This window comes from Oncorhynchus gorbuscha, linkage group LG01 (assembly GCF_021184085.1).
Source record: "Oncorhynchus gorbuscha isolate QuinsamMale2020 ecotype Even-year linkage group LG01, OgorEven_v1.0, whole genome shotgun sequence".
Taxonomy (NCBI): Eukaryota; Metazoa; Chordata; class Actinopteri; order Salmoniformes; family Salmonidae; genus Oncorhynchus; species Oncorhynchus gorbuscha.
The window spans coordinates 76,301,059-76,313,240 of NC_060173.1; the positions used below are offsets into that span (position 1 = coordinate 76,301,059).

At 43.5% G+C, this 12,182-nt stretch overlaps 1 protein-coding gene across 5 annotated transcripts in view; it reads right to left on the reverse strand.

Annotated features, from left to right (window-relative positions):
* Window positions 1-11,026: 11,026 nt before the first annotated feature.
* Window positions 11,027-12,182, reverse strand: part of LOC124042157 (activin receptor type-1-like) — a 34,425-nt gene continuing 33,269 nt past the window's right edge. For all 5 annotated transcript variants that reach the window (XM_046360582.1, XM_046360573.1, XM_046360550.1 and 2 more), the window contains exon 12: window positions 11,027-12,169. In XM_046360582.1, coding sequence (XP_046216538.1) covers window positions 12,035-12,169 — 135 coding nt within the window. In that variant the 3' untranslated portion in view covers window positions 11,027-12,034. The remainder of the gene's footprint in view (window positions 12,170-12,182) is intronic.

The following is a 12,182-nucleotide window of genomic DNA, read 5'->3' on the forward strand; positions in this document are numbered from 1 at the left end:
CCCCCCACACACACACACACACGCGCACCCCCCACCGCACCCACACACACGTACGCGCACCCACACACCCACACACCCACCCGTACGTACGCGCACCCACACCCGTACGCGCACCCACACACCCACCCCCACACACCCACCCGTACGCGCACCCACACACCCACCCGTACGCGCACCCACACACCCACCCGTACGCGCACCCACACACCCACCCGTACGCGCACCCACACACACACGTACGCGCACCCACACACACACACGTACGCGCACCCACACACACACGCGCACCCACGCGCACCCACACACACACACGTACGCGCGCACCCACACACACACGTACGCGCACCCACACACGTACGCGCACCCACACACGCACGCGCACCCACACACGTACGCGCACCCACACACGTACGCGCACCCCACACACACGTACGCGCACCCACCCACACGTACGCGCACCACACACGTACGCGCACCCACACGTACGCGCACCACACACGTACGCGCACCCACACACACACGTACGCGCACCCCCACACACACACACACGTACGCGCACCCACACACACACGTACGCGCACCCACACACACACACGTACGCGCACCCACACACACACACGTACGCGCACCCACACACACACACGTACGCGCACCCACACACACACACGTACGCGCACCCACACACACACACGTACGCGCACCCCACACACACACGTACGCGCACCCACACACACACACGTACGCGCACCCACACACACACACGTACGCGCACCCACACACACACACGTACGCGCACCCACACACACACACGTACGCGCACCCACACACACACACGTACGCGCACCCACACACACACACGTACGCGCACCCACACACACACACGTACGCGCACCCACACACACACACGTACGCGCACCCACACACACACGTACGCGCACCCACACACACACGCACGCACGTGCACACACACGCACGTGCACCCGCGCACGCCCCACACACACACGTACGTGCACCCACACACACACGTACGTGCACCCACACACACACGTACGTGCACCCACACACACACGTACGTGCACCCCACACACACGTACGTGCACCCACACACACGCACCCACACACACACGTGCACCCACACACGTGCACCCACACACACACGTGCACCCACACACACGTGCACCCACACACACGTGCACCCACACACACCCACCCGTGCACCCACACACACCCACACACACACGTGCACCCACACACACCACACACACACGTGCACCCACACACACCCACCCACACACACACGTACGTGCACCCACACACACCCACACACACACGTACGTGCACCCACACACACCCACACACACGTACGTGCACCCACACACACCCACGTGCACCCACACACACCCACACCCACGTGCACCCACACACACCCACACACACGTACGTGCACCCACACACACCCACACACACGTACGTGCACCCACACACACCCACACACACACACACACACCCACATGCACCACACACACACACACACACATACACATACGTGCACACACACCTGAAGAATCCTGCTGGGGAGAAGTGGAAGTGATCAATACAAATCACAGAAAACCTTTGTCACCTCAATGAAAGTTACCCAAATCAATGACGTACTAGTTAGGCTGTAATCGTTTTGTTGCAGGCTACACACAATTGAATATAATTTCACACAGTTTCATCATGAGAATGTTATGTAAGCTAGTTGGACAGAAAACGGAATACTTTAGCCCCATGTATAATAACATAGCAAGCAACATAGTGTAACACAAGTGTTATATTAGCCTCATTACTCATAAAAGAGATGACATCGCTACATCCCTTTATCTTTTGCACGTTTCTCCTCTCCTTTCCTCTTTTTCCTAAACTAGGCACCTGATAGCTTAGACCTTTTCTCATCCATGTGTGTTGATTTGGCACTCAAGCATCAATACATTACCCATCCCCCAACACTGTCAACCAAGAGTCAAAACTACATTACCCATCCCCCAACACTGTCAACCAAGAGTCAAGACTACATTACCCATCCCCCAACACTGTCAACCAAGAGTCAAAACTACATTACCCATCCCCCAACACTGACAACCAAGAGTCAAGACTAAACCAATTCACCTTGGTGGTGTGCAGACTGGTTATATATTATTCTTAACGATTTCGCAGAAAAAAACGGAAATAAAAAATGCAACAATATATATGTGAAACTATATATTCACAGTTCTATGAATGAATTGTGGTTAATTTGGTAGCATTTCATAGTGTGACTGATTTTACTAATCACATTACTACTGTACAAAGTTAGATGTGCGCTACTTGATAGATTCCCCGGCTCCACCTTCCTCGTACTTCTAAGTGGGAGACCATCCCAGGCAATAGCCTGCCTAGCTCACAAACTAGAATCAGGATGCCCACTCCGACAAGGTTAATTGACCCACAGTCCCACACAGTGACATGATATTATTGGCGTAACGTGCAAATGAGCAATAGAAAACCGATCGCACAAATGTCACCATTCCTATTTTTTTGTTGTGCCCTGTGCCGGCCCCGGCAAGATGCCGCCCCACGTGCACAGTATACAACAGGTGTAAAACAGTACAGTAATAATTATAATTATAATAAAAACCCCACAAGAACTATGATGAGAGTTTGAAACACGAGAATTCAAGTATATACAGGTCAGTGCCAGTACCTCATTCAATGTGCAGGGGTACTGGAGGGCCTGAGGTGGGTATAGACATAACGTTGTAACTGGTAGTAGGATATACAGTGCTTTCAGAAAGTATTCATATCTCTTGACTTATTCCACATTTTGTTGTGTTGCAATCTGAATTCAAAAGGCAAAAAATAATCATCATCATCTTACCCATCTACACACAATACTCCATAATGACGAGGTGAAAACAGATTTGAAAATATAATACAGAAAATAAATGTACATAACTATTCACACCACTTAGTCAATACATGTTAGAATGACCTTTGGCAGCGATTACAGCTGCGAGTCTTTCTGGGTAGATTTTTAAGCCAATTTAAGTAACTAGGCCACTCAGTAACATTCAATGTCATCTAGGTAAGCAACTCCAGTGTAGATTTGGCCTTGTGTTTTAGGTTATTGTCCTACTGAAAGTTGGATTTGTCTCCCAGTGTCTGGTGGAAAGCATACTGAACCAGGTTTTCCTCTAGGATTTTGCCTGTGCTTAGCTCCATTCCGTTTTATTTTTTATCTTGAAAAACTCCCCAGTCCTTGCCGATGACAAGCATACCCATAACATGATGCAGCTACCACCATGCTTGAAAATATGAAGTGGTACTCAGTGATGTGTTGTGTTAGATTTGCCCCAAACATAACACTTTGTATTTTAGAACGTAAAGTTAATCTTTGCCACATTTTTTGCAGTTTTACTTTTGTGCCTTATTGCAAACAGGATGCATATTTTGGAATTTTTGTATTCTGTACAGGCTTCCTTCTTTTTACTGTCATTTAAGTTAGCATTGTGGAGTAACTACAATGTTGTTGATTCATCCTAATTTTTCTCCTATCACAACCATAAGACTAACTGTTTTCAAGCCAGTATTGGCCTCTCTGGCAACTGAGTTAGGATGGACACCTTATCTTTGTAGTGACTGTGTGTATTGATAACACATTGAATAATACATCAAATAAATAATAATTTTAGCAACAGCGTAGGTTTTGTGTGCAAGTGGGCACAAACCTGTGGATGTGCATAGAGTCAGTGAGGATAGTCTGTGGGAGAGGGAGAGCAGTAGCTGTTACCCACTGGGCACACCCCCTCATTTCAATGTGGAAATGTGTGTAATATTTTTTTGAGACGATCAATGAGATTTCAACCTTTATTCACCCACTCATAACGACAGACAGAAGTTTGTGTTTTCACTATGCTTTCAACCATCTAAAAGCACAGCAAATTCTAATGGAAAAACATCTAAAAATGTGTCATCACTACGCTTTCAACCATTTATATAACAAAATTAAAATTGGGAATACAATGTCGGATATTTTCTATTTATACAACAATTTAATGTGCTAAAGCACAACCAAATGACTTGGATTGCAGTTGAGATGACATTAAAAGTACACTGTGCAAGTGATCAATGTTGTACAAAATTCTGTGCAGATTATTTATGCAATTGTGAAGATCTCCTTCGACCTGCGACCTTTGCATGCTCTTGAACATGCACGCTTTCTATGATTACGTAAGACATTTATTGTTACAGTAACCTCAACATGTGGCAATGGATTTGTAACTCATTTTAAGGTTGAATACAGTTACATTAGCTTGTAACATAGGCTATTTACTGCATTTAAAAAGTAATTTTGAATTGTGTTTGGTTGACAAAGAAACCAAATATCAACATTTCTAAGGATCTCTCATGCTTGGATAGTTTCATTTGAACCACTGGCTTAATCGTATTCTCTAGCTTGTATTTTTGGTTTAGATGGAGACATGAATGCAACATATTTGTTAAATTGTCAAGTTAATAGGTTATTTACTGTATTACAAAAGTGATGTTGAATTGTGTTTGGTGAAACCAAATATTAACATGAAGGAGATGTAGCTTTTATGCCACTGACTAAGTCCGGCTTTAATTCCAGTTGGTCTACAAATGAATCATTGATATGTTGGATTCACATCTCCATCTCAACCAAGAATCAAAGTTAAAGAGTAGGACTAAATCAAACTTTGTTGAAAGAGCATTTAAGGTTAGATTAGATTTACATAGTTCTAGTCTTTAACTTAGATAGATTTTTGGTTGAGATGGAGACATGAATCCAACATATCATTCATTCATTTGTAGACAGTCTGGCTTTAGCCAGACTCAGTCAGTGGCACAGATGGAACTATCCAAGCAGAAGATACATCTCCTTCAAATGTTGATATTTACAGTAGCTGCATTGACAACCAAACAATTCAAATTCCAGTTTGTCTACTAAATTAATAATTGATACAGTTGAAGTCGGAAGTTTACATACACTTGGATTCATTAAAACTCGTTTTTCAACCACTTCACAAATTTCTTGTTAACAAACTATAGTTTTGGAAAGTCGGTTAGGACATCTACTTTGTGCATGACAAGTAATTTTTCCAACAAGACAGACAGATTATTTCACTGTATCACAATTCCAGTGGGTCAGAAGTTTACATACACTAAATTGACTGACTTTAAACATGGCTTTAGAAGCTTCGGATAGGCTAATTGACATAATTTGGGTCAATTGGAGGTGTACTTGTGGATGTATTTCTAACTCAGTGCCTCTCTCAGTGCCTACCTTCAAACTCAGTGCCTCTTTGCTTGACATCATGGGAAAATTTAAAGAAATCAGCCAAGACATCAGAATTTTTTTTTTAGACCTCCACAAGTTTGGTTTATCCTTGGGAGCAATTTCCAAACACCATGGGACCACACAGCCATCATACCGCTCAGGAAGGAGATGCGTTCTCTCTCCTAGAGATGAATGTACTTTGGTGTGAAAAGAACAAATCAATCCCAGAACAGCAGCAAAAGACCTTGTGAAGATGCTGGAGGAAACCGGTACAAAAGTATCTATATCAACAACAAAAAAGCCAGACTACGGTTTGCAACTGCACATGGGGACAAAGATTGTACTTTTTGGAGAAATGTCCTCTGGTCTGATGAAACAAAAATAGAACTGTTTGGCCATAGTGACCATTGTTATGTTTGGAGGAAAAAGGGGGATGCTTGCAGGCCGAAGAACACCATCCCAACCGTGAAGCAAGGGGGTGGCAGCATCATGTTGTGAGGGTGCTTTGCTGCAGGAGGGACTGGTGCACTTAATAAAATAGATGGCATCATGAGGAAAGAAAATTATGTTGCTTCAATATATCCACATCTCAAGACATCAGTCAGGAAGTTAAAGCTTGGTTGCAAATGGTTCTTCCAAATGGACACTGACCCCAAGCATACTTCCAAAGTTGTGGCAAAATGGCTTAAGGACAACACAGTCAAGGTATTGGAGTGGCCATCACAAAGCCCCGACCTCAAACCTATAGACAATTTGTGGGCAAAACTGAAAAAGCATGTGCGAGCAAGGAGGCCTAAAAACCTGACTCAGTTACACCAGGAATTGTGAAAAACTGAGTTGAAATGGATTTGGCTACGGTGTAAGTAAACTTCCGACTTCAAACTGTATGTTAGATTCACGTCTCCATCTCAACCCCAAAAAACACACTTTAAAATGCACTTTAAATAAAAGTCCTATTCTTTAAATTCAATTATTTGTTGAGATGCAGACGTGAATTCAACATTGACTAACATTTTAATTCAATTAAAGCTTGAAACCTTAGGCCTATACATTTATGTATTGTCTATTTTTAGTTGAACCCTGGGCTGAATTGAAACCATTGAAACAAAAACAACAAGCTGGTGAGGACTTTGCAAATGCTATACTTTAGAGGCCTAAATAGACTCACTGATGATATATGACTTGTAAAAAGTATGGTTACATTTCGATAGCAACAGTAAATATATTTAGTTATTTAAAAAATCTCGAGAATCATTCTCATGATAGCACATCGGCAGTAGTGTGTGACAAATATCGAAGATAAGCAGAGTTGGATGGGAGACCAAATGAAAACTATAGATAGATCAACTGTCCAGTAGGAGTTGCAGTCCAGACTATTGCATTTTTTTCCTGATAGTGGATATAACATTGAAGATTGACAGTTTCAAAAAAGGTACAGATTCAACATATTTGTCTATGTTGAAAATTGGTTACAATGAGGACCTAATCCTGTGGTTGAAATGTTTGTTGATTCAACCAGTTTGTGCCCAGTGGGTAGCCATTTAACAGGCTTATGGCCAGGGGATAGAAGCTGTTTAGGAGTCTGTTAGTCTGAGCCTTGATGCACGGGTACCGCCTGCTGGACAGGATAATGGAGAACAATCCATATCTCAAGTGGTTGGAGTCTTTGGGAACTTTTTGGGCCTTTTTCATACACCGCCTGGCATGTCCATCCTGGATGGCTGGAAGCTTGCCCCCAGTGGTGCGATCTGACATCTGGTCAGGATGCTCTCAATGGTGCAGTTGTGAAAGCTCCCGAGGATCCATGCCAAATTGTTTCAGCCTCCTGAGGGAGAAGTGGTGTTGCCGTGCTTTTTTCAAGACTGTTCTGGTGTGAGAGGACCATGTTAAGTACTCAGTGATGTGGACACTGAGGAACTTTAAGCTCTTGACCCACTACATCCCCATCGATGTGGATGGGGGCACGCACCCCCGTTTCCAGGAGTCCACGATCGGCTCTTTGGTCTTACTGATGTTGAGCGAGAGGTTGCGGTCTGACCAGCTCCTGGTTGGCCATCTCATTGCCATTGGTGAACAGGTCTAACACTGTCGTGTTGTTGGCAAACTTGATGGAGTTGTGCGTGTCCACACAGTCGTCGGTAAACAGAGAGTACAGGAGAGGTGTAAGCACATAGCCCTGGAGGGCCCCCGTGTTGAGGGTCAGCCTGGCAGAGGTTGTTGTTACCTACTCTCACCACCTAGGGTCAGCTCATCAGGAAGTCCAGGCTGTAGTTGCAGAGGGAGGTTTACAGCCTTAGGGTCCAGAGCTTCGTGACGAGCTTCGGAGGCACTATGGTGATAAACCAAATGTTCGGGTGCCTGGGATGGAGGTGACGTGTGCCATGGCCAGCCAGTCAGAGCACTTCATGATTAAAGATCTTAGTGCTACAGGGATGTAGTCATTGTGGCAGGTAGCAAGAGTTCTTGGTAAAAGGAATGGTGGTGGTCAGCTTGAGTCATGTGGGGATTACAGACTGGGGAAAGGTGAGGTTGAAATGACAGTGAAGGTACCTTCCAGCCCTGGAATATCATTTATAAACTGCTTATAAACCCTATATCATGTTTAAAAAGGGTAGCTTGATGCAAAGTGCTGTATATACCAACTAATTGTCTATCTAAAACTAATGGACAGACAAACCTGATTCATTTGTAATTCACCAGGTATACCAACAACACAACACAATTGTTTTAATAAATTGATAAAAACCCAAGGAGAATGCAATCTGCAAATTGGGGCTATACCTGTAAAATAGTGTTTCTACTGTTACAAATGTGTAGGGCTTCACCTGAGTTGAACCTTGCAGCTATCAGTGTACAAAGCCATTAACCCAAGGTGTCTGACTGAGCCACTGAATGAAATCACAAGTGATTTACTTCAGCCTCTGCCTTTACACTCGTCGTGCCAAACCACATGGTACAATAGCCAGGCCTAATGGCTAAAGAGTTTGGCATGTTAGCCAGACAACACTAGCACCCTAGATGCACTAGACTAGCACCCTCGTTCTCTGTTCTACAGTACCCCAGGCACCGGCATACCTCCTGGTCAGATCACATGGTTAGGAAAAACTCTAAGCTACTCGGCAGCACCATGCCCATTATGGCACCAATGTATCGAATTTAGAAAAATGGTTTAGAAAAATTAGCCCCCTGCTTCTGAAGTAGTCTGGGACTGTCCATATTAGGTCCCTAATGTAGATCGAAGGGCTGTAACTTCCAGAATGCAGAGGTCATCCAACTGGGCAACAGAATAAGGTTAAGGGTATTCCATACACAGACCCAGGGCAACAACCACTCAAGAGTACTGTTGTTGACAGAATTCTTTCAGGACAGTGGAACTTGATTTTTTTTTAAAGTGCTTCTTTATTGACCAATACATCCTTATAGCCTTCATCGGTTTAAACAAATAAATAAATATCAACTTGCACTGTCCTCAAAGAATAGATTCATTTCTCTTTGCTTGTCAATTCATGCACCTTGGTTGAAAAGCAAGGTTGAGGCAGTGTTCCCTTTCTATTGACTGTAAATGCAAAGTGAATCTGACTGATGGTCTCCCATACAGCTACCTGCATGAAAATCACTACACACCTTCAAATCAGAGGTGTAACCTACAGGAAACTGCTCAAATAGAAACCAACATAAAAAAGTGTCTTAATCAGGGGTTGGGGCACCACTAGCCAGAACAGCTTCAATGCACCTTGGCTTAGATTCTACAAGAGTCTGGATCTCTATTGGAGGGATGCAACGCCATTCTTCCACGAGAAATCCCATCATTTGAATTTGTTGATGTTGGTGGAAAACAGTCTTTGGTGACCGAGACAGCCATGGCGGCCATGCTTTACATAATTTCCATGCTCATCAAACAGTTCAGTGACCACTCGTGCCCTGTGAATGGGGGAAATGTCATCCTAGGCATAGCCATGGTAGCCAAAATATTGTCCTGCCCAGAATGTTTATCCTTGACCCTAAACATGATGGAATCAATGATGGGTGAATTGCTTAACTCAGGAACCACATGTGTTGAAGCAACTGCTTTCATTATACTTTCCCTCATTTACACAAGTGTTCCTATTGTTTTGGGCAGTTACCTGTATTTCAAACGCATTAACAAACCCACTCTGAATATAGAGGTTATTTTCGCTTTCTTCAAGGTCAAGGCTACCGACGCACTCAAGGGGGGGGGAGAGAGAGACAGCAATTGAGTGGGAGAAAGAAAGAGGCAGGTAGGGTGTGTGTGTGTGTGTGTGCGTTTTCCGTGGTGTCCGTTTGAAGCTGAAAAAGAAACGGTTTCTCAAAGAAAACGGGTTGCCAGCTTAGTGACGGAGTTGGACAAATGCACTCTGGGAATGAACGTGCAGAATGAATTCAAGGCCATCTGTTGAAGGATCATCATCACCACAGGCAACACTTTGCTTCAATGTTTTAATTTAAAAGCTACCAAAACCTAAAAGCTGAGAGGAAACAAGTACACAAATAATAGGCATTACTGTCTTCTTGCAGTACTGTGGTGGGTATTACAGTTTTAAAATCATTCTGCCATTTGCTATAATTTGTAGGCCTACTGAGATGCAACGTTGTTGGGAAGCACAGTGAGTAATCAACCGGCCTGACACACAAAGCAGAAAAATGAGACCTTGCTAAAAAGAAAAACTAAATCTGGTCATTGTGGATCCAATGTCCACAGTAACAGACCGGAGATGGCTGAAATGACCAGTTAATATGGACCATGAATGACTCCCGAAACGGCACACTGTTCTCTATATAGTGCACTACCTCTGACCAGATCCCTATTGGCCTTGGTCAAATGTACTGAAAAAGGTGCCATTCTCAGGATGATTGTAAATATATGCAACAACAAAAGAATTGGGGGGTGGGGGCCACAGTAAATCCTGGCAGACAACTGACAAAGCCATTGCCTTGCCCTTTACCGGTGCCATGTTGATTCCCGAGTATGAACCACCGCAGTTGGCACCATTTACCATTCTAGACCTGCCTTTTGTTTCTCTTCTGGCAAGTGCTCCACAATTCAAGCAGTTCAATTTATAGTCATTAGGGCCTAGCGAACCCGCTGACATTTTCCCAAATTAAAATGAATTGGTATTTTACAGTCGAGATTGAGAGGCGTTCAGGATGGAAATGGATTAACATGCCCTACATACTTTGCTGCATTTCATTGTTTGTTTAGTAGTTCAATGGCTGGACACAAGAAAATGTCCTTTGTGCACTGAACAGCTTTACGTCTCTGCGGCCGGTCAGCAAGACTGCACTATGCAAAGGAACTGTCTAGTCCGGGGGGGACAAAGGAAAATATTCAGAGCTGTTGAAATGAAAATATGCTCTTAGTGGTTCGCATAACAACCACTACTCGTACTCACCACCAGCAAATTGCTTATCCTGACAGAGTTGCAAACCTGTTAACGTTCCCAAACTTCCCGGGTTTTCCAGTAATCCTAGTTGGGAGTATTCCAGGTGTGCTATTTATTCCCACCTACATTTTGGGAATCGGAAAGGTTACCAGATTTTTGCAACCCTATCATGACTTGTAAAAATGCTCAGGTTTTAGTAGATGGTGGACTAACTTTGTGGCAATCATTCCAATGATATGTTTTAATTATGAGAGTAAAATGGTTCATTTGATGTTGTGACTATGACATATGAGACAGATAGCATCTATATGTTTTTTGTATTTAATGAATAGAAGTCACTCCTTGATATAAAATATTAAAGAAATTAAAAAGCCCGAAGTTCCACCTCAATTACTTAGACAATGCACGCCGTAAGACAATATTAGTGCCCCTGTATGAATTGAGTTCAGTGTCATCTAGTAAATATTTTATTTGCTCTTTTAGCATTTTGTCTCAAGAAAGCTGATGAAACAACCAAACAAAAGAACCGGTACATAAATGTAAAATGTGTGGTGATATACAAAGTCTCTACGACAGGATATGTTAAGACAACACCTCCGAAGGACGAATAAAAGAGAGGGCCTACAACTGTCCGCAGCACAATCCTACAACACAGTGCGTTAGCTAAATAAGTTACAGCTTGGACGAAATGCCAAGAGAATTGGTCTAACAATTTCGTAAAACAGTGGTGCAAAGAGATGCAGTCCAAGTAGAACGTAAAAACGTTTCCCTAATTCCGATTACTGTTACGATATGGGGTTCACGTGGCCTATATTTTTAAAATGTTTTTGGCAAGTTGTGTTTTTTCCCCAAATACATCCGCAACCGTGCATGTCGGGAATGCAAACATTGCTAGTGCAATAACAGCGATAAAGCACGGCCAATATTGCTGAATGAAATACGTTCATATGTTTCTCAAACTTAAGTCGCGTCAAAAAGAAAAAAATATGAGTAGCTCTAAATCGACAAACAGTACTCAAATGCCCAGGTAACAGTCTTCTTTGAAGAACGTTAGTTCAATATTCCTATGTCTTTAAAGTGATAGTCACCTACATTTCCAAGACTATTGGCAGTGTTTTAAATGCCCTGTAAGCCATCTTTGGATGCCAAAATGTGTCCCACCAAGAGTGTTTCAAATAAATACAATGTGCCACTTCACGAGCACTGAGCCCAACCAGTCCCTTTTCTCCTGGATGTTGTCCAGGAAACCAAACTGCCTGACATCTTTAAAAAGGTCAATAGGTCTTCGCTCCCTCTGCATCAACGAGGAACAAGCTCAAGAGTCCGCTTTCATTTTGTCCAGAGAGTTGTCGATTTTTGTCAGAGTCTTTTTGATGCGTAGCGCCGTTAATCTGGCAGAGGGATTCTGATACCAGCACTCCTTCATAAGTTTCGCGATGGACGTTAAAGTCTGGAAAAGAAGA